At 41.8% G+C, this 24,164-nt stretch overlaps 1 protein-coding gene across 6 annotated transcripts in view; it reads left to right on the forward strand.

Annotated features, from left to right (window-relative positions):
• The window catches only part of TCF3 (transcription factor 3), an 86,477-nt gene that overhangs the window by 43,812 nt on the left and 18,501 nt on the right, over window positions 1-24,164 (forward strand). For all 6 annotated transcript variants that reach the window (XM_073686340.1, XM_073686341.1, XM_073686339.1 and 3 more), the window contains exons 4-12: window positions 647-720; window positions 880-976; window positions 2,242-2,306; window positions 4,329-4,458; window positions 4,756-4,805; window positions 11,438-11,537; window positions 12,734-12,873; window positions 13,345-13,465; window positions 17,653-17,711. In XM_073686340.1, the coding sequence (XP_073542441.1) occupies window positions 647-720; window positions 880-976; window positions 2,242-2,306; window positions 4,329-4,458; window positions 4,756-4,805; window positions 11,438-11,537; window positions 12,734-12,873; window positions 13,345-13,465; window positions 17,653-17,711 (836 nt within the window). The remainder of the gene's footprint in view (window positions 1-646; window positions 721-879; window positions 977-2,241; window positions 2,307-4,328; window positions 4,459-4,755; window positions 4,806-11,437; window positions 11,538-12,733; window positions 12,874-13,344; window positions 13,466-17,652; window positions 17,712-24,164) is intronic.

Raw genomic sequence — 24,164 nt, forward strand, 5'->3', positions numbered from 1 at the left:
AAAAGCATTAGATTGAAGATTTGGGGACTGTAGGTAGAGATGAGACTAGTCCTGCACCACCCCCAAACGGCTTCTCTCCTCTCTGCTGTAGGTGATTGACAGGTATCTCTATGTACACACGTGGGATAGACCTGTCAATCAACTAGACCAATATAGGGAGAAGACTGCAGGATCTTCAAACTATGTTTTCACATACCAGGCTGGTGCTAGGCTTTGGCAGCATGAATCAAGTGACCATTTCCCAACTGAGACCTTAAGCACTCTGACCTATTTTATTTTTATTTTTTTGAATGTGCTTAAAGTCTTCAATCAATTTTCTTCTTTGATTATCTGTAAACTCTTGGATTAATATTCGTTTAAGGAGACTTTTTTGGTTGGACAATTATAGTGTAGAAAGTGATGTTTTTAAAAAAAAAAAAATGCCGTTCAGTTTGTGCTACTCCTATTTTATTTTGAGGACAAGCCAATAATGGCTTTAGCTGCAGGTTAACGCCACATCAACCTTTTAGTGAACCTTTTATATTGTCTGTCCAGCTTGAAATGTTCTAAGTTGGAGCCAATAATGAATAGTTTAAAAACTATAACCTTGTGATTGTGTCCCATAGATGAGTACTTTACTGCAGTCTTAATATGTCTTTCCTTTCAGGTATAGAAGAAAGAACTGGCTCTGGGTCTTGGGCAACAAATGATCATAATGGATCCACATTTGACCAGAGCAGAGTAAGTAGACCTTTTTGGACTGCACATGAGATATATAGCTGGTGGTGTATAAACTAATAAAATGCTCTTGGCTTCATATTCTTCTATGCAGTAAAATAAATGTGCCGATAGTAAGTTAAATTGGATATATGTTCTGATCGCTGTTTTATGTGCCCTCAGGGCTATGGTGACGCCAGTCATTATGGGGAACACAGGGATCTACCATCACATGAAGGCAGTTTGTCATCTACCACCTTCCTGTCGTCAGGACTTGCTGGTAAGTTTGTTGACTGTTAACAACTTGCCTATCTTAATTTCTTGATACAGAAGTTTTTCCCATCGTTGGCATCCAATTTAGCCTAAACATTCAAGTATTTAGGAACTGTGCTGTGTAGCAGTGGAGTAGGTAGAGAAAAGGGGCCCAATAACAAAGGTACAAATGTGTCTCCCTTCAGGTGACTCCTCATCATGCTCCTAACCACCCAGAACAGTGGGCTCCATTTTACATACAATAGTGTAGACCTCATGAATTTGCATTTTCTTACCACCCATTAAAATATGGGTAAGACCAGCCTGGAATGCATCTCCTGTGTCATTATGTTCTGTGAACATTTGCCTTTTTATGACCGTTTATCATAAAGAAGACCAATAGCCGTGACAAGGTTGTTCTGATAGGACACCCGAAGGGGTTATCTCAATTTGTGAAATGCTTTCTCAAAGTGCTTGCAATTTCCCTATTTAAAAATCTTTTGGTTCACAAGACAGGTGAGATTTTTAAATCCATTTTGTACTGCTTGTTGCCTAGGTTGCCGGCCACCTCTGCAGTTTATCAGAGGTGGACTGTTGTTTCCTAAGTGAGGGTGCGCTCTTGCAATCTCTCTTCTATACTGCTGGCAAGTGCTGCTTTAAAGTTGGCTTGATTGCTTGGCCCAGCCTGCTTCAGGGCCCTTGCCAGCAGCATTTGAGAGCACACCATTCCATCCAGCTGTGCAGCATTGACATTGGTCCGAATGGTCGATCATGAGAAGCACATTGGCCCTTCGCAACCAAGAGGCTGGGAAAAGGTGCGCTTCTTAGGATGGAAGAAGAAAATATCCCTTTAAACTCAAGCTGCAATTACATTGGCAGACCCCAGTCTTTAAATGACTTTCGATCTATGTAAGCCATTCGGTGGTAATTTAATAGCCTGTTTAGTCAGGCTGGCCGCATTTCCATGCGCACAGAAGAATCACCAATACAATCATCACCTGTTTACACAGGACAATGTGCTGCCAAAAACGATGATCTTTAAGCAAGCTTAAAAAAATTTCACAAGTGTATTGCACATTCATCGCCTGCACTTTCTAGATCTCAAAACAAATATTATTTGCCTTTTTTATCTTTCAGTTTGCAGAAAACGGCAACTGGGTACACTAGTTCAAAAATATAATGTATTGTTTTTGTTTCTTGTTTTTATACAATGTAAGAAATTTTAGTCCTTGTGAGATGACCATATGTTTCCAAACTTTTAGAATATGTGATGTGCTGGTGTATGTATTTCAGGAAAAAATGAGCGACCATCGTACACTACATTTGGCAGAGATCCCGGAATGCCTGGAATGAACCAGGTATTGATTATGTAGATGCTTTTGTATGTGTAGAAGAAAAAAAATACAGCAAGCCATAAAATAAAAACAAAAAAAAGTGCTGTTCAGTTCTCCGCCTTGGTGTGAATTCACACAGGATGTGTCTGCTGGCGTTTCCCCCACTCATTACCCTTGTAGATTTGAGAGAATCATTGAAAACTTTTTTTTTTTCTTGGTACTACAATGTGACGTCAATGGGGGTGCCTGTAGTTGAGAAAAAAATGAAACATTCTATTGTGTAAATGGGATTGCATAAAATGCTACTTATCAATGTGGTGTTTGACACGAATTTACAGTTTAAAGCACCACTCCAGCATTCTTTTTATTGCACCTCTGGAGTGGTGCTTTAAATGTAAGTCTGGGCTAGGATCAAAATCAAACATGTCTCAGATGTTAACATCTGAAGGAACGTCTGAACAGCCCCATAAATTATAGGTCATTTGTTCAATCGATAACAAAACACAGATTAAACACGCATGTTATACCAGCTTAAATAGGCTTCCAAGAAAAAAAATGCCGTACATATCGTACAATAACTGCTGTTCTGCAAATTTTGTGTGGGCCAAAATAATTCTTTGCCTTTAGAGTTCTTACTAAAGAAACAATTTTTTTACTTCTAAATAAAGATCAATGTTGCCACTTCCAGCAGTGTTTAAGGGGTTTTTCAAAGTTCTTCTATTCCACTCCAAGAGCTAGAACTTTATTATCCCATCATCATTTTTTTTTATGAGGGCTTGTTTTCTGTGGGACGAGTTGTAGTTTTTGTATTATATCATTCACTTTGCCATGTAATGTACAGAACAACTGGAAAATAATTCCAAGTGGGATGACATTTAAAAAAAAAAAAAAAAAAAAAAAAAAAGCATCGTGCTGCCAAAATTCTCTGGTGCCGGGACCAGGCTGTCATGTGATCGCTAGTGCACGATATTCATACTTCAGGAAGAGAGAGATCCTCCAGCGATATATGCAGGTAAAATTTTCCAAAACTTTTAGTCCAGTAAAAACATGATTAGAACAACCTGCTTACCACCAAGTATCCAATTCTGATCAACGCGTTTCGACTGTCATGATCATGACAAAGACTGGGACAGTCGAAATGCATTGATCAGAATTGGATACTTGGTGGTAGCTGGTTGTTATAATCATGTTTTTACTGGACTAATAAAGTTTTGGAAAGTTTAACCTGCATATATCGCTGGAGGATCTTTCTCTCTCTGCTTATCTCCACGTCCTGGGCCAAGGCGGCTCAGGGTGAATTCAACATCGGTGAGCTGACTTCCATTTTCCCCACTCCCTTGTTTTTTATATTCATACTTCAGCCACATTCTAACTAAAGTGCCAGCCTCTCTCAATTCACTTGCATTGAGCAAGGCCTCGCACATCTAGTCAGAATGAGGCCAGGAGTAAGCCTATTGCATACTTGCGGTCACAGGACTGCCCGGTCCCGGCACAGGCGAATCCTCACAGTGAACGCTATGAGGACTGAAGTGACTGTAGACTTTCGTACCAAACCTGGACAACTCGTATAAAGGGAACCCGACACCAGGTCTCCCATTAGTAAATTGCTGCCAGTACAAGTTCCCTTTAATCATGCAGACAAATTAGTTTTAGTAAAATAATGTTTGTGACTTACAGAGACATTTAAAGCGGTTATTCAGGAATTTTATATTAATGGCCTATACTTAGGATAAATCTTCAATATCTGATCGGTGGCACTCCTGCCGATGAGCCGTCCCAGCAGCAGCCATAAATTCTCAATTCCAACTGTATAGTGGCCACAGCCGGCATTACACATCCATCCCTTATTGATTAGTGGGCGGATGTGCAGTACCTGGCCGCGGCCAATATATAGCCGGCGGGGGTACCGGGTGTCGTACCCCCACCGATCAGATATTTTATGATCTGTCCTAAGGATAGGGCATCCATATAAAACTCCTGGAAAACCCCCTTAAATTAATTTTCTTTATTGATTTTAATTTTATTATTTTTCCCCTTCTATTTAAGCCTGGATTTTTGCCTGGTGATTTGGGCATAAATAGCCCCAATGCACTTTCGCCCAGTGGAGGAAAGGGAGCTGCTCATTATTATTCATACTCAAGCGGCTCACGGCGGCGTCCAGGAGATGGCAACCTTGGTATATATTTATATTTTATTTATTCAACCGTCATAGCCTGGTAAATGGCCAATTCTGTTAGATGTGCACTCTGCAGTTATGTTTATAGATGGCCTGAAATCTGCTGGTCTGTTCCACTGTGTGGGTATGGGGTTGTGTTAACCCCTCTGTGCTGTGACCATTCTGGAAGGCAGCAGAATCAGCAGATAAACCATCTATAAGTTTTATTCTATCAATTTTCACTTGGTTTCCATAATTATTTTGGAAATGCTTTTCCTTTCATAAGTTTAGTTACTATATACCTTTATTTTCATGCAGATGTGCAACCTAAAAAAGTTCGAAAGGTGCCCCCAGGACTTCCTTCATCTGTAAGTGCTGTTCGTTCAATTTAATCCATTTTAAATCTGTATTGTAATTATGATGTAGAACTAGAACAAGCAGCAGTAAATATAAGCTCCCAAACGAGTTGTCAGGGCTTAATGGGACCTGCCTGATCCTTGGGGCGTTATTGCAGCCATGCGATATATACTTTAAAAAGCTGGCCAGTTGTGGTGAGACCTGTCACTTAGGGAGACAGGGGCAGGAAGAAGCTGTCAAGGAGCTGACCTGAGAAGTAGTTAACAGAGATGCATTGTCCCCTGCCAGCTTTTTAAAGTATTTTTTCTTCAAAACTTTCAGAGTGGAAGCTCTACGGCTGCCCTCAGTCTGATAATGCTTTGGCGTCTCAGAAGAAATATACTCTGAAGCTCATCTCGGCTCCACTCCGGGTGATTGACAGGTCTCTCCCTCACTTGTACGTGGGGAGAGACCTGGCACCCCGACAGATCAGCTAATATCTGCTCTGGCAGATGTTAAGTAATGTACGAAAAAGAACACAGCTAAATGCATTGTTCAGTGGTTGCTGCCAAGTACTGCAGTCTGTCTCATTCACTTGTATGGGAGAATCAGTACAAGTGACCATTCGTTAGCCTGACAACCTCTCCATTCTCAGCCTCAATGCAGTGGCTCCCCCAAGATGCTTGGACCCTCATTCTCCATATAGGACTGTATCCCATTGTTGTTGGAAATTTATGGCATTTCCCGTTGATATGCCATAAATGTCCAATTTGGGAATATGACTCTTAAAGGGGATTTATCATAAGAGGTGTCAATGGCTTTCAAATAAAAATCCCTTTTTAATGGCTTACTTTTCTGCTGAGTTATAGTTGCTTGAAGCTACTGGTCTTTAGTTGGAGGTTAGCACTTCCAAATCACAATCTCCATCAACAAACCTTTGAACAGTGGACATTTATACTGTATACTCAACCACAGAAACTAGGGATTGGTGATCTAGATGTGACTTGTTCCTTCACTTGAAAATTAAATTTGCGTGTATATGATCAGCTTAATTTCTAGAAGAGGTGTGGACCTCTGATCTCTGCTCATCTCTTGGGTTAAGAAAAGTTCAATAAAGTCCAACATACACCATTGTAGGACTGTTGGTCCCCCACGCACACCACCATACACATTAGATATTGGTTGTTTCACAGCTGTTTTTTCCGATTTCACCATACACTGGAACACTTGGCTTGATTAAAGGGAATGTGTCACACACAACCCCCCCCCCCGCCCGGGCGATATCAGACCTCTACTATGGGCAGGCATACAGGTGATAGAAAAGTAAATCTATACATACCTGTATGGCCCATAGCAGAGGTCTGATTACAGAGAAATCTGGTGTTATAAAGTCTGTTTTCCAGAGGCTTGGCGTCTGGGGGACGCCAAGCAAACCCCTCCTGTCTGCTTACTATTCCCCTAAATTGCCGTCTCTGTGCCAATTACCATATCCCCCCCCCCCTCCCCTGCACGAACAGGGCGCTGTGACAGGCCATGTGACGTGCCCTGCTCTGCCTCCCCTCCCGGGCACGCTTTGTTTCCCTCTGGCCCGTTTGGCTGCGTACTGCCAGCGGAGCGGAAGTCTCAGTGACTTACCGTCGCTTGGGCAATACAAAATGCGCTCCATGGGAGCAGCGCTCTGCCCGGGAGGGGAGGCAGAGCAGGGCACGTCACATGGCCTGTCACAGGGCCCTGTGACCTGCAGGGGAGAGGGGGAATATGGTAATTTAGCACAGAGGTGGCGATTTAGGGGAATAGTAAGCAGATAGGAGGGGTTTGCTTAGCGTCCCACGGACGCCAAGCCTCTGGAAAACAGACTTTATAACACCAGATTTCTCTGTAATCAGACCTCTGCTATGGGCCATACAGGTAAGTATAGATTTACTTTTCTATCACCGATATGCCCATAGTAGAGGTCTGATATTGCCCAGGAGGGTGACACATTCCTTTTAAGCATTGCTGTGTTTTCTGAGAGCCACTACCAAAATTATATGACTGCTACTTATCTCCCTACCAAAAAATGATCAGCTGATGAAATACCAATGGCCAGATTCTTCTCTCCCTTTACTGTCAGTGGATAGTCGGGAGGCACCCATGCACATTAGACTTTCAGCCGATTATATTGTAAGGCTGTGTGCCCACGATGCGTTTTTGGTGCGCATTTGCAGCGCAGAAACGCTCCAGAAACGCATTGCATACCTTATCCCATGATTTCCTATGACATTCTGCTAGTTCTGTGCACATGGTCCGGATTTCTTCTGTGCGGATTTTACTCGCAGAAAAAATACGGACATGACCAATTCTTGTGCGTTTCTGCATGCATATTTGCCTATACAATGCATTGGAAAAACGCATGGCAAATCCGCATGCAAAAACGCATGTAAAAAACGCATACGTGTTTCTGCCAAGGAGATGCTGAAATGCTCAGGAAAATTTCTGCTTCATTTCTGCATCGTGGGCACGAAGCCTAATATTTATGGAGACCTTTTGGCTGTCTCCATGCATATTTGATTCTTTTAAAATGCTATAAGCTGGCAGACTTTCATCTAATTTGTTTGACCATAATAACAGCAATAAGTGGGTACTATGGTCAACTTACTCCCTTTCTTGCCAACATTAATATCTATTCTTAGGCTTTGTTTAAAACCTGCACTCATGCCTGCTTCATTTATGGAGAATTCAATTAATGTTACTTGGGTTACAGGCTTGGAGAAATTACTGTTTTTGAAGGATTATGTTCATCTTGAAACCTCTATGCAAAAATAATACTTTTCTATATTTAAATGTCATAGCCTTAAAGGGTTTTCCATGTCCAGTATTAGAAAAAAAGTTGTGCCTGTGCCATCTGCAGCAAGCCCCGGCTGTTATATACTGCTGAGCTCCTGCATGTCTTCTGACTGGACCTTGCTGTGATATCCGCACTGTAATCCCTCAGATGACACTGTCAATAGCGACAGCGGAATGTAAGACGTTTGCCAGAGGAAGATCGCTCCCTCTGTCAGCCAGCACCAACCTGCAGCATGATCGTGGGTTGCTATAGCAACACAGGCCAAACAATTGCCACTGTGTCTGTCATATACCTCAGCCTATTGGATCCTGCCAGACAAAATTTCATATACTGCCTGTCCGTCAAATACTGGTAGGTTACATAATGCACTGTACTATATAAGTAGTACATGGTATCAGTGCTACCAAAGCAAAGGATTGCATGCTCAAGTTCCTTTGTGGGATAAGTAAAGATTTGTGTGTATAACATAAAGTGGGCATCACTGTAGGAGTAAAGGTAACATGTCAATTTTACATTTTACTGCATGGTGACTTCCATAAAAACGATATAAAAAAAGGCTATTTCAATTATTTCTTGTTTATGCTCCTACCAAAAAATGAATGACCTTTTTTGTTGCTTTATATTAAGACATATGTACCCAAAATGGTACCAGTAAAAACTAGAGCTTGTTCCCCAAAAGTCAAAACCTCAACTCCATTTACAGAAAAATGGTTATGGATATTAGAATATGGTAACAAAAAAATGGGTTTTTTTGCGCAAAAGTAGCAAAACATAAAAAAAAAGTACACACGTTTTCTATTATTGTTCTTGTATTAACCCACATAATAAAGATATCATGTCTATTCTAGTTAACAGTAAATGGTGTTGAATAAAAAAAACATCAATTCCATTTTTTTTTTTATTTTGCCTTCCAAAGATTGGCAGTGATCAAAAAGTTGCATGTACCATAAAATGTTACCACTGCATACAGCGCATTAATCTCTCCTACAGCTCTGCTGGTGATAAATTGTAAATCTTGGGACTCTCAGAATATGAAACGAGAAATCCTGTGTCACCAAAGTTATTGTAAAACCTAATAAAAGCATATAAATGTGGTTTTGCCTTATTTATACTGACTCGCAGAATAAAGCCCACATTCTGTGCAGCCTGGTAAATAGTGTAAAATGTAACAGTGGCAGAATTGCTGTTTATAGTCCACCCAATAAAGATATGTACCCTAAAATGATTCCACTGACAAATGCGACTCATCCTGAAAAAATAAGCATTTGGAATGTGACAAAAAGAAAAGATGTTTGGTCTTAAGAGCCAAAATTGGGGTTTAAAATGGCTAAATAAAAAAACATGTTTGGTATTTCCATGTTTATGAAAGTCTGATCTATCAGCATTTCAAAGAAAATTAACCTGTACATTAAAAGCCTCAGAGCAAAAACCCCAGAATTTAGTTTTGTTTTTTTTTTCCTATTGCTGCAACTCCACCAAAAATGCAAGACGCGATAAGACAGTTTGTGCCCAAAATCCTACTGATTAAATGCCATTTCTCCAGAAAAACCCAAGCCCTCACACCGCTCCAATGAAAAATATAAACAACGTCTCCGAAAATGGTAACACAATTCATGTAACAAATTTCCGGAAAAAAAAATTTCACGCAAAAAGAAATCTTTACAACTTTGCTGTTGTCTTAATAGTACTGACCTGGAAAATCATGTTTTCCTGGTTGTTTTTAATTTTTACAGTCAACGCCGTAAAAACGAAACCATAAAAAACAGTAATGAAACTTTGTTTTAGTTTTGTTTGTTTTTTCTCTACGTCTTTTTACTACACTTGGAATTTTCTTTCCTATTTCTCAGTACATTACATGGTAAAATGATCATGTGGTTGAAAACTACAACTCGGCCCACATTAAACAAGCCTTCATAGGGGAATGTCAGTGGAACAATAAAACAAATGGTGGCTCTTGGAAGAAGGGATGGGGAAAAAATGTACACCAAAAAACCTCCCTAAAATGACCCAGAAAGAAAATGGTTAAAGTTCCAATTGTCTTTTCTCCCCTTTTTCCAGCTGCTCTGTAAAACATGTAAACACATGGCCTAACTGCCAGAATTCTAACCTGGGGAAAAGAATACCTTGTGGCAGCAGGTTTCTCTTACATCTCCCCATGTGGTATATAGCACACTGCTGAAAAGTACTATACATGTTAAAGCACACAGTCAATCATGTTTATGTGTCAAGATCCTAGTCTTGGCTCTCTGCTATTGATTCACCCACCCCACTTTCCCAGCCAGACAGAGCAGAGGAAATGACTTCACTCTACTGGAGGGGAGAGAACCCCCTCCCACTCCAACAGTAACAGGGGCTGAGAAGGGGAGGAGGGGGGTTGTGTGATTTACAGCTTCCTGAGGAACTCTTAACTCTTTCACTTCCCCCTGGTATTCCATACTTTTACCATTGTGTAATGGTACAAGACTGAAATAAACCCCCTCTTTGCCTTGCGATTATTTATAGATCCATTTTCATATTGCGATTTTATAATTTAGATTCCTTTTTTCCACTTTTCGTCAGCTGGCTGAAATAAATATGCAAAAGCATCTTGTGGGTATGTTTCCAAGCACATACTTGTGTGATGATAGCCGCTGACTGTTTTGCACTGGATTTGATTTGCCGTAGTATTCCATAGTATATCCTTGCGGAATGCATGCTAGTATTCTCTCTCTCCGGCGGTGTAAACAATATACAAGACAACATGGGGTTAAGCTGGATCCAGTGAAACTTGATCCTATAGTCTGGGACAGGAGCTGGAAATATCTCTAGGGAGGGGGAGTTGAATTCCACAATGCCAGTAGATGCCTTCTCCATAGATCACTAGCTGATATATACTGTTTTGGTGAACAGCTTTTTTCTTTTCTTCTTTGATCACTGAACTTTGCTTTGCATAGCGATTCTGCTGATCACGCCTTTATTCTGCATTTGCAATTATTTCTGTACACCAGCTCTTCACATTATTTCTTCTTCCTGGCTTTTCTATTGCCCTTTTTCATTATGGAAGCACATCCTCTGCTCCCAGCTGCCCTAATTGTTGGCCAAGTGCCATAATACAGCAGATGGCACTAGGAGTGTGTGCTAACCAAGCGACACACACAATAATGGAATTATGATGGCATTATGATTTTTATTCTGTTTAGATTTCCCATACGTTCATTTTTCAGACTTCTATGATGGAAAAGTAATTACTGTTATATATTTATTTTAGCGGGTGGTTGTGAATGTATATATCAACAGGTGACGTAAATAACATTAATGATTTTGTGACCAGGCATAGGGAGCACAGTCAGTTCTTGATGTACTAGAAGCAGAATGTGCCAATCTGAGAGATTTTGCCCCAACTGGGATAGCTAGAGAGCCAAATCAGCGGGTCCAGGGGGTGGGGGTGTCCTTGATATGCAGTGCTCACTCTGCGTTTTCCAGAGCCCCCTTACAAGGGAATAAAGAGCCACGCACGGCCACCTCTCCACATCACTCTTCACCTAGAGGCGGAAGGAAAACTTTAATAGTGTTGCTTGTACACCACAAATAGGTGCGGAGCTAAGATTCTGGGCTACAATATGCAGCACTACAAGCGGTGTACAGTCATGATGCAAGTATTGTATCCAACTGTGCGCATACATGTATCGCGCCAGTATCCGTTATGTGAACCTAGTCCGCCTACATTGAAGGGCTTCAGGTAACTATTCATTTTGTTATGAGGGACCTAGGTACATTAGGTGTAGTGATGTTATTTGTGCAAGTAACGCCTAGTAAACAATTGTCATCCTTCCTGATAACTTTCTGCTTTGTATGCAGGTATACCCTGCTAATTCAGGCGATGAATACAGTGGAGACCGTGGAAATTATACTTCAAAGCCAACAAACTCTGTTTACCCTGGTACATTCTACATGGCAGGTAAGAGTGCATATATACTCCCAGTCATGTTTCTCTTGTATAAAGAGTTCTTCCAGGATTCTTTAAAATGACAAACATGACGACGTCCCCACTGAGAGCAGTGATTGACTGTAGCATGTGAATGATGGATGTGACATAACTATATAATCCCCTCTGCCGGTCCTGCAGAGATTAAGTAATGGTTACTGGAACACATTTTCTGCTGTTAAATTTTAGTTGGCATAACCCCAGTATTTGTTGTAATTTTTAATGTCACACTTATTGATTACATTTTTGATAACTCTTTATAGCTAATGGAATTCTGCTTATTTTTTTTTTCTTTGTGTCAATGGAGCTTTGAGGGTTTGCTTTTTCCAGGTTGCATGCTAGTGTTTATTTTGGGGTACATATGACTACATGGTTTTGGGGAAGCATGATACACCGTAATCTTCTATTGATTTTGCCTTACAATTGCTTCTGTATTTGTCATGTAAGTAAGCTTATAGGTATTTGCCATCCTGGCCCCTTCCTTTTATTATGTCCCCCATTCTGGCCTCTTTACATGTAATAATGTGCCCCTTCCTGTAACAATGTGCCCTATCCTGGGCCTCATCCTGTTATGATCTCTCTCCCCCCCTCCCATCATGGGCCCCTTCCTGATATGGCCACCATCCAGGGCCCCTTCCTGATGTGATGTCCGTGCTGCCACTATTTTCCAACACATTTAAAAAAAATTTAAAAAAGCTTCTGCTTACCTTCCTCCGCTCCTGTGACATGCAGCCTCCTCTATACCCTACATCTGACTTAAGTGTGCCAGTCATTTGACGCACATCCAGCTGAAATGTGCGTCGCAGTCACGTTTTCTGCGACAATTGTTGTGCCCCTGATGTTGAACATTTGATTGTCTGATTACTTACAAATTACACAACTCCCTTTGTGGGTTTAATAAGTATTGAGGGAAAAAGTATTCTCTTGTGGGTTTGGAAATGTAAGGCCTTTACTCAGTCAGCATGTAGCTGAAGTTGTAGTATACCATTTTAATTTCTATCTCCTACATAGGTTTTATTCCCATTAAACTCTACACTGGGCCCTGGTTTGGTAATGATGCACGATAAGTGTTTAAGTTTTCTGTATTGGCAATGGAATTCTGTATTATATAGCTTTTAAGTGTTAATAAGTAAATACAATCTAAACCAGATCTTACTTTGTGTTAACAGATGGGCTTCACAATTCATCAGATATCTGGACTCCCTCTGGTGGCATTGGACAGGGCAGTTACAGTGCCATTCTAGGTGGCTCTCAACCTTCTCTTTCCCAGCCCTCAGGCTTTAGTGGCCTGCACCCCCATGAGCGAATGGTAATTAATTGTGAAGTTACATAAAATAAGTCACACCACATATAAAATAAATTTGTAGTTTAGGAGAAAATGGTTATACATTCAGTGTAATTCTTCTCGCTCTCCTCCTGCTTCTCTAATGGTGGTCTGCAGCAGAAGATTTACATCATGTATCTTACACTTCTTATGGGTGTAAGACTTTCAATAAACTGTAATCCTAGTAGCTGCGTACTCTTCAGTGGGATATAATGCCATGCACAATAACCATCGTCCTTTTTAAAGAAAAAAACACTGATGTTTTAGATGAAGTTATTTACGCCATTTATTCCTTGACGCCTTTAAATGTGAAAGGGGTATACATAGCAAAAACCATTACAATATTCTTGAACAATAGAAGTCAGCGACTGGTACAGGAGGAGAGAGGACCCTGCCTGTGAGGGCTCACACTTTTGTGTACATGAAGTTTTACAGATTTTCCTTTCTATTTCTCAGGGTTTCCAGATGCATTCCAGTGAGGTGAACCCTGCGGTTTCCTCAAGTTTTCCTTCTGCTTCTGCACAGTATGGAGTTTCAAGTCACACATCTCCCATCAGTAGTGGGGATAACATCATAGGTATGTTGTTATTGCTATGTTATTTAAAGGGATTGTCCACTACTAGGACAACACCTTCTCAATTTGAATGTTTGGCACGGAAAAAAAAAAAAAAACACTTATACTCGCCTCCTGTGCCGGCGCCGTTTCAGTGGTGTCGACACTTGCGTTCCTGGCTCTGTCATATGGTTGTGATCCCTGGCCCAATCAATCAGCGCTGGCGTCACTGTCCGGGCCTTCGAGCATATCGAACATCAAGAGGAAGTCAGAGAGCAGCCGCAGCCCTAGCTTCCTGTTGACGTTCAATTCTTCCGAAGGCGGGGACAGTGACGCCAGCGCTGATTGATTGGGCCAGGGATCACAACCATATGACAGCCGGCAACGCAAGTGCCAACACCACTGAAATGGCGCTGGCACAGGAGGCAAGTATAACTGTTTTATTTTAATGGGGGCAAATGTTCAGATTGAGAAGGGGTTGTCCTAGTTGTGGACAACCCCTTAAGTTTTACCAAATGGAGACCTATGGGAAGTGAAGAGAATTAGGCCGAATAATATCACTTATGACCTTAATGTGTCTCTCCACTGTTAGAGATCAGTGTGGGCAGCATTGCAGCTCAGTGATTAGCACACTTGCTGTGTAACATTGAGATCTTGGGTTCATCTATGACCACAGACAACCTCTGCATGAAGTTTGTATGTTCTCCCCTTGTTTGTGTGTGTGTTTCCGCCCACATTGTAAAGACCTAATGATTTGAAATTGTGAGTCTAGTGCTGCAGCAAATGTTAGTGCTTCTTAAGAAATAGAAATAAAAACAAAATGCATAGGCCCCGATTCATGAAATGTATTTATTTATTTATTATGCATTGCCTATATAGCGCTATCATATTCCGCAGCGCTTTACATACGTTATTATTATTATTTCTGTCCCCATTGGGGCTCACAATTTGAATTCCCTATCAGTATGTCTTTGGAGTGTGGGAGGAAACAGAGAACCCTGGGGAAACCCACACAAACACAGGGAGAAGATACAAACTCCTTGCAGATTATTTCCTTGGTGGGATTTGAACCCAGGACCCCAGCGCTGCAAAGCAACAGTGTTAACCACCTAGCCACCGTGCTGCCTGTTAACAATATAACTTTTATTTAAAAAAATCTTCAGTTTTACTCAAATTAGTTGATACAAAAATTAATACTCGCTAGTTTCGATAACTTAGCTGGAGCTGGGACAGGAGGCAGGACGTCACGACTTGTCTAATTAATGACATGCTATGGTGTGCGTTACGCCAGAACTCACTCTAGTACCTAACTAGAATAAGATTTCTGGCATAGCGCATGGAGGTGCACACCACTCACCAGACGCTCCAGAGTTACCAATAGGTGTGCACCTGACTCCAGCACACCCCCAAAGTGATCAAAAAAAATGTTATTTACCCCAAAATGGTGCTATTATTCTTTGCTGATATAGCACCATCCTATTCCACGGCGCTTTACAGACATTATCTTTTGGCCCTATTGGGGCTCATAATCTAAATTCCCTATCAATATGTCTTTGGTGTGTGGAAGAAACCCACACAAACACAGGGAGAACATAAAAACTCCTTGCAGATGTTTTCCTTGGTGGGATTTGACCCTAGGACTCCAGCCCTGCAAAGTAACAGTGCTAACCACTGAGCCACCGTGATACCACTAACAATGTCAACTCCTCCCAAAAGAAAACAAATCCTCAATCAAGACAGTGATCTACCAACAGAAAAATAGTAGACTTCCATATTGATAGTAACTTGAAGGCTCTGGGAAAAGTCATAAGCCAATCCAGTAAAATTTGGGCTACCACACCCTTATGGGCACCCTTTTATTTCTGATCCTTGCAGTGTGCCCATGTATAGTTGACGTCCACATGTATGGCATTGCTGTAGCGCAATTTACAAGGTGTGTTTCCAGATGCAGAAGCTGGGTGCTTTGCATCGGGGACTATAATGATATTTTTGCAGTTTTCACTCTGACATCTAATCCATTATTTCTGGAAAACGGCTGTCGGGTCAAAGTTGTCACTACACCTGTAAATTAATTCCTTTAGGGGTGTAATTTCCAAAGTGGAGCCACTTTGGCGGTTTTGTTTTTGTTCTGGTGCCTTATGACCTCTTTAAATGCACCCACAAACTAGTTCTGTCGTATTTGACCTCCAAAATTCAAATTACACTTCTTCCTTGTGATCCCTGTTGTGTGTTCAAATAGTTTGCTGCATTCAGGAGAAATTGTGGATCAAATGGTGGAGTGCATTTTCTCCTATTACCTAATACAATTCTCCAGTTAATTCTAAATTTTTCAAAAGAATTTGATTCTCAGCAAAGCTATTAGTCTCAATGTGCAAAGCCTCCAATTGACCAGAAAACATGTGTTACTCACTACAATGGTGTGGCATGTTATAAAAAAAAATAAATTTGCAGCTGATTCTTTTTGTGAGGTAAAACATTTCCCTGCCTGTTTTTAAGCAATATCCAAAGGGTAACATTTCTCTTTGCAGAGTGACATGTTAAGCATGTCAAGGTGAGTAGACTTCTAAGCTGCGTGCTCCTGTGGGAAATATGCAAATTGTCTCTTCAGAGAGGAAGAGGACTAGAACTCTAGTGCCACCTACAGGAAGTAGCAACATGCTTAACATGTCACTTCCCACAAGGAGAAACGTTACCCCTTGGATACCGGTCTGACTCCTCTCATCCAGCCAAACTATATCTCACACTTTGTGTTTCGGGGTACTGCCCTCGTCAGTGCAGTGTCTGCAAATGGAGATTCTGGTTCTTGCTTTTATCTTAAGTCATGTGACAAGGCTTGTTAGAGAGTCGTTATTGACTTTTAGGATTGCTACTTCCTGTAGGTGGCACTAGAGTTCTAGTCCTCTTCCTCTCTGAAGAGACAATTTTGCATTTTTAAGCAATGTTTTACCTCAACAAAAGAGTCAACTGCAAGCCCCTGCTGTCCTGTCTGTATACTCTTTTGCTTCCTCCCCTGCCCAGGAGATGTGGTATGATCAGACCGTGTTCCTGTACGGTCAGTACACAGCCATTACACAGTACACAGCAGGGGCACATTTATAAGATTATCTCAGCACAGGAACATTTTATTTAAACACATCCAATTGGGGAAATTATTATTATTCCAAAATCTATTGATTAAAATTACTTTTTTTTTTACTTGGGGAAAACCTTTTTTAAATACCTCAGTCAGATTGACAGCAGCATTTTGGGGATTAAACAGCAATCTGAGCTAGCGAACACTGCTGATACCCTCTGAGTATGGATCTGGTTCAGCTCCATACACACCCTACCGATATGTTCCACATGTCTATGGCAAATAACAGAATAAATAAAGCTTCATGTAAGACCTGTTGAGGCTTTCATAAAGGAGAATACAGCCAAGTTATATTTAATAAAGAATGTTACAGACTTGCAGTTGGAAAGGCACATGTTAAGCTGTGGGTTAAGAAAAGATAAAGGGAATAGGTACAACCATAATGCATGATCCAGTGAGCATTTATTTACTTAATAGTTCTCATGGTAAATGGGGCCCGTCTCCTCTGGAGATTGAACCTTTCTGTCTCCACATAGACAGAGGGACTGCCTCTTGTGTTTTGAGGGGGTTTAACATGAAGCTGCTTTTGACCATATTTTTATATGTGCCGTTTTTATACTTGTACAAGATAGTCATGTCCTCCATTGGATGTTTCTTCTTAATACTAAGTTTAATTTAATTTATTTTAATCTTTCCTCACAATGAAAATCCTCCATACCACTTATCAACTTTGTGGCTCTTCTTTGTATGCAGTCTGTAATGTGAAATCTTATAACAGATTTGCTTTCAGGTATTACTGAACATTTTATGTTGGACTCTGTTCACATCTGCATTGGAGGCTCTGTCACATGTCTGGCCAAAAATACAGGACAAAGTGACAGTAATATTACTGACTAAAATGGAATCGGCCATGTTTCTGTCATGTCTATGGTTCATCGGGTGCCACTATTTTGTCATGTGGCACTTTCCTTAATTTCATTGGTATATTCCTATACTTGGTTTGAAAAATGCAGACCTGCGCAGAGTATTTCATATTTGAAACTTTAAAAAAAATAAAAATTTTCATACGTTTCCATGACTGTGTACTTTTGTTCGATACAATGTATTTTATTTTATTTATTTTGATTTTTCCCTTTAGGTAACAGAGGCACTGCAACTGGGAGCTCAGGGGATGCATTAGGAAAAGCATTAGCTTCTGTAAGTCTAATCAATGGTGTAGCTCGCACCTTCTTTAACAGTTGTCTGGCCACTTGAAATTTTTTCTTTGCCAAAATATTGCTTATGTAGTTGTTTAAAAAAAACAAAGGTCTATCACTTCCAAGCTATAATTCCACTGTATTGTTCCAGAGCAAGGCAACAACCCCTTTGAGGCAGTTAACGGCCCTGTATTAGGGGAATATTCATTCCTGACGCCAAATATAAATAAATACATAGATTAATGTGCCACCTCCAGAAATAGAGTACCCATAGCTAGTAATATATCATTGTTCCAAAAAGGTATCCAAGCCCTTCTTGAACTTATTATTATTATATTTAGAGCACCATTGATTCCATGGTGCTGTACGAGAGAGGGTTACGGTACATACAAAATATATATTACAATGAACAATCTAACAGTGACACTGGTACAGAGGGGAGAGGGCCATGCCCTTGCAGACTTAGGCTATGCTCACACATGTTGGGTTTTTCAGCATTTTTTGCTGCAGATGTTTATGCAAATTTTCAGCTGCATTTTGCAGTACCAGCAAAGTCTACGAGAAACCAAAATTCTCTGTTCACATATCTTTCTTGTGTTTTTTTTTTTTGCTTCGGATTTTGTGCCTTGGTTGGGTTTTTGGAAAATAGAGCATGTCACTTCTTCTTTCTGCATTTTGTCAGCGGTTTTTTCACCCATAGGAAGTAATGGGTGGTAAAAAAAAAAAAGGAAAAAAAAAACGCAGCAGCGTTTTTGATGGCAAAATAGAATGGGGTTCTTTTTTTTTTTCACAGAACTTTATCTACATGCATAAATAGAGACAGAAGGACAGTGAAAGAACGCATCAACACCTGCGTTTTTGACGCAGCTGATTTCCTGCCAGAGATAAGTTTTGCTGCAGATTTGTGACGTAAAAAACCCCGACTTGTGTGAACAATAGCCTTAGTCTATCGGACGTGTTTGGGCACAGACTTCCAGAGTATGGAGGATGCTCGGGAGTAGTTTTTGAGGCGATTGGAGCGAGGAACGTATAAGTGTGGAGGAGAGAAGGTGGTCTTGAGAGGACCGGAGATTACATGTTGGGAGGTAACTGGTACTAGATTGGAGATATATGGAGGAGACACATTATGGACAGTTTTGTAAGTCGCCGTTAATACTTTGAACTGGATACTTGGGGGGAATTGGGAGCCAATGAAGGGATTTGCAAAGGGGAAAAGCTGTGGAATAGCGAGGCGAGAGATGGGTTAGTTGTGCAGCAGAGTTAAGGATTGACTGGATAGGTGCGAGCGTGTTAGCCGGCTTCAGAGGAGGATATTGCAGTAGTGAAGGCGGGAGATGATGAGGCCATGCACTAACATTTTAGTAGATTCAGGAAATATTTTGAGTTGGAGGTGGCAAGAGCTTGGTTGTGCAGTTTGAAGGACAGGGCAGAGTCAAGGTTACGCCGAGGCAGCGGACTTGTGGTACAATGGAAAGTGTGATATAATTTATTGTAATAGATGAAGTAGGGCAGTTGGGTGATATGGAGGGAAGATGAAGAGTTCAGATATGTCCACATTGAGCTTTAGGAAGTGTGATGAGAAGGAGAATATGGCTGATACTCAGGTATTTTGGACAGCAGAGAGGTGACGTCTGGGCCAGAGAGGTAGATCGGAGTATCCTCAGCGTATAGATTGTACTGGAACCCATGGGACTTTGTTGTACCAGGGCAAAGCTATAGATTGAGCTGAGTAAAGGTCCCAGGACATAGCAATGAGGGACACCCACAGAGAGAGGGCTGGATGAGGTGGTAGTGTGGGAAACTCTAAATGTGCAGTTGGAGACGTATGAGGAGATCCAGGAGAGGGTGAGGTCTTTGACAACAAGGGAAGAGAGCGAATTTGTAGTAGTTGGGAGTGGTCGACTGTGTCAAAGGCAGAGGACAGGTCTAGAAGGAAGAGTGTTGAGAATTGTCTGTTAGCTTTGGCAGCAAGTAAGTCGTTGGTAATTTTGGTCAGGGCAGTTTCAGTGGAGTGGTGGGGACGGAAGCCAGATTGTAGGTTGTCAAAGAATGAGAGATGGGAGGAAAGTTCAGCATGGACATGCTGTTCGAGAAGTTTGGCTGTGAACGGAAGCAGCGATATTAGACAATAGCTGGACGTAGACGTCTGGTCGAGGGATGGCTTCTTTAGAATAGGTGTGATAGTGACATTTTTGAAAGCAGAAGGGAAGGTACCAGAGGTTAGCTATAGGTTGAAAAGATGGGTTAGGGCTGAGATAAGCCTGTGGGTGAGGTTGGGAATGAGATGAGATGGGGTCAAGTGCACAAGTGATGAGGTACGATTTGGAGAGGAGATGAGTGAGCTCTCTTTCAATGATCATGGGGAGGGAGAGTGGCATGTTATATTTAGGTTTTGTGGTGCACTGGCAGTGAAGACTTGCCTTGTTTGGTCGACCATATTTTTGGAATGTGCATCGAAGTCTTCTGCAAAGATGAGGGCTGTTGGGATAAAAAAGGTGTTTGGGGTTGTGGGCTAAAAAAGATAGAAGAGTTGTGAAATAGACCTGTTTAGCAGAGGTGAGGGCCGATTTGAATGTGAAAGTTGCTGTTTTGTATGCAGTGAAGTCTTCTTGAAGAGTGTTTTCTTCCAACATCGCTCCACAACCCTGGACACTTGCCAAAGCTTTTTAGTGAGGTTATTGTGCCAGGGTTGTCTATTGATTCTTCATACTCTGCCGTGCACAAGAGGGGCTACCGAGTCAATAGCTGATGCCAGTGTGGTAGTGTAGAAAACAGTGGCACTGTCTGTTGTTGTGGAGTGAAGATAATGGAGGACTGCGGTAGAATAGAGTCAGAGAGCATGTGAATGTTTAGGTGTGTGAGGTTTCTGCGGGGTGTACTAGTTTCTGAACATCGTGAGGGGGACAGGGATGAGAAAGTCAGTAGATAGTGGTCAGATGGGGGAGGGGTAGGGGTTGTGAGATAAGATAGGGAAGAGAGGCACGGTGAAGATTAGGTCTAATGTATGTTGGCCTCTGTGGGTGGCTGCGGAGGACCACTGAGTAAGACCAAAGGATAAAGCAAGGGACAGGAGCTTGGAGGCTGCAGGCTGGTGGGTGTCAGTGGAGAAGCCAGATGGAGAAGTGGTCAATAAAAGCAGTGGCCGGCCCGGGGGTCGGTATATGACGGCCACTTGGAGGTTCAAGGGAGAGTAGATGCGGACAGAATGCACTTCAAAGGAAGAGAGGATGAGGGGAGGGTAAAGGTGGGATTGGGTTGAAGGTGCAGTTTTTAGAAAGAAGACCCACTCCTCCACCATGTCTATTGAGGGCGAGGAGTGTGGGTGAAATGAAAGCCACCATAACACAGTGGAGCGGGTGAGGCTGTCTCAAAGGGTGTTAATCATGTTTCAATGAGGCCCAGGAAAGATAGGTAAAGCGGTCGTGGATAGCATGGTGCTTATTGCAGACAGAACAGGTGTTCCTGAGTGCTCCAGAGAAGGGGAGCGACGGAGCTTGTTGAATAAATCGACCATCACAAGAACGTGGCAAAGCGTTCCATAGTCTCACTGCTCAGTACAGTAAAGAATCCCCATGGTTGATGATGGTGAAACCTTAAAGGTTACTGGCTTTGGTCTAAAAAGATTATTGGAAGGATTTCTGTACTGTCAATTTACGTATTTGTACATTTGGGAAAAATTTGATCAAGGCTTTCTAATTAGTAACTAAAGAACCCAAAGTCCTATTCTACAATTCAACCTTTATCTTTAAAGGGATGCACTAGTCATGTCTTTAGGAGCGCACCACTCCTCTGAAACCCAACTTTCCAGTTGCCAAGGGCGGTGTTCTCCAGTGGCATGGTTGCGCCAATAGTCTGAACTGTGCGCTCTATGATTTTGTTATCTGATTTTGCCTCTGCAGCTTGGGAGTGTCTCTAGGATATTGAATCTGGCTGGATCCAGCAATTCTACTAGCTTTAGAGCTGCACTTGCAAGCTGTACACCAAACCGCTTGCGACCGTGCCGACCTTGTCTAGGAGACCGGTTATTTCAAGGTGGCTGGTAACTTTGGCAGTGGGCTGTACACTATATAGTAATAAAAATCCCTACATGTTTGAGAACAGAGAATTTTTATTTAACAAGTAAATTGCTAAATACGAGTGTCAGTCAATAAGTAATGCCTCCTATTTTTTTTCTCCTTTTAATTGGCAAGAAATTCAAATGCAATTACATAGGTTGAAAACCACAACATTAACGATTAATTTGTCACTTTTCAATATAATCTCCATGCATTTCCACAGTCTTGGTCCAGCGTTTAACAAGGGCATGTATTCCAGCATGGTAAAAAGCATTCTTGGGACCCACCGTGCACAAACTTTTCTGTATCCCAGTTGTCCAATAATTTTCATCACACTGCCTTTACTGAGGCTGATAATGCCACACAATTCATCTGCAGTCACCCGGCGGTCACCACGAATGATGTCATCGACTCGCTGAATGTTGCTTGGAGTCACTGCGGTTACTGGCCTGCCACTCCGCATTTTGTCAGCCAACGGTGATGGCCCTTCAGCTGTGTTACAGCGATGAACCCATTATCTAACAGTACTGACATCCACTGTTGCATCACCGTACACATTTTTCAGTCTCTCATGAGTTTGAATGGGCGTTTCACCTTCTGCATGCAATAATTCAATCACAGAACGTGGTCTAATACGAACATCGATGTCAGCCATTTTGCAAACGGATACAGTCCTGCCACCTGTTGGTACAGGAAGTTGCAATTGCTGTGGATTGGAGAAGAAGGTTTGAGGAATTGTGCCAAATTCAAATATTTAACATAACTACCTTATTTAAGGAGAAAAAAAATAGGCATTACTTATTGACTGACCCTCGTACCTTGTTTTTACAAGCACTTTGCCGTTTTATCAGTTAATGAACATAAGACAGCCTCTTTTAAAGGGGTTGTCCCAATGAGGGCAAGTTATCATCTATCCAGATAGGTGATAACTTGCTGATTGCTAGGGGGCAACTGCTGCAATCCCCACAATCCTTGTTGGAATGGAGCGGTGGCTTGTCAAGCTCTCTGCAGTCTGATAGCTTTGGGACTGCCACCTCTCCATTCTGTCTGGACTTCGTAGAGTCCAGTTCTCAGGATTAGTGGGGTCCAAACAGTTCATGTAAACCTGTGATCACTCATACTACACACTGCCATATACAGTGAATGAAATAATTATTTTATCCCTTGCTGTTTTTGTAAGTTTGCCCACTGACTAAGACATGAACAGTCTATAATTTTAAGGGTAGGTTAATTTTAACATTAAGAGATAGAATATCCAAACAAAAATCAAGAAAATTGCATTATATAAATTTATTTGCGTTTTGCAGTGAGAAATAAGTATTTGATCCCATACAAACCATTATGAGTTCTGGCTCCTACAGACGAGTTAGACGTGCCTAATCAACTCGTTACCTGCATTAAAGACAGCTGTCTTACATAGTCACCTGTATAAAAGACTCCTGTCCACCGACTCAATTAATCAGTCAGACTCTAACCTCTACACCATGGGCAAGACCAAAGGGCTTTCTAAGGATGTCAGGGACAAGATCATAGACCTGCACAAAGCTGGAATGGGCTATAAAACCATAAGTAAGACGCTGGGTGAGACTACTCTTGGTGCAATAGTAAGAAAATGGAAGAAATACAGAATGACTTGTCAATCGACATCAATCTGGGGCACCATGCAAAATCTCACCTCATGGGGTATACTTGATCATGAGGAAGGTGGTGAGAGATCAGCCTAAAACTACACGGGGGGGGGGGGGAACTTGTCAATGATCTCAAGGCAGCTGGGACCACAGTCACCAAGAAAGCCATTGGTAACACATTACGCCTTAAAGGTTTAAAATCCTGCAGTGCCCGCAAGGTCCACCTGCTCAAGTAGGCACATGTGCAGGCCCTTCTGAAGTTTGCCAATGAACACCTGGATGATTCTGTGAGTTATTGGGAGAAGGTGCTGTGGTCAGATGAGACAAAAATTGAGCTCTTTGGCATTAACTCAGCTCTCCGTATTTGGTGGAAGAGAAATGCTGCCTATGACCCAAAGAACACCGTCCCCACTGTCAAGCATGGAGGTGGAAACATTATGTTTGGGGGTGTTTCTCTGCTAAGGGCACAGGACTACTTCACCGCATCAATGGGAGAATGGATGGAGCCATGTACCGTAAAATCCTGAGTGACAACCTCCTTCCCTCCGCCAGGACATTAAAAATAGGTCGTGGCTGGGTCTTCCAGCGAGACAATGACCAAAAACATACAGCCAAGGCAACAAAGGAGTGGCTCAAAAAGAAGCAGATTAAGGTCATGGAGTGGCCTAGCCAGTCTCCAGACCTTAATCCCATAGAAAACTTATGGAGGGAGCTGAAGCTCCGAGTTGCCAAGCGACAGCCTCAAAATCTGAATGATTTAATGATGATCTA

Source organism: Phyllobates terribilis, unplaced genomic scaffold (assembly GCF_046119375.1).
Source record: "Phyllobates terribilis strain yellow unplaced genomic scaffold, ASM4611937v1 Scaffold_1__5_contigs__length_1240528914, whole genome shotgun sequence".
Taxonomy (NCBI): domain Eukaryota; kingdom Metazoa; phylum Chordata; class Amphibia; order Anura; family Dendrobatidae; genus Phyllobates; species Phyllobates terribilis.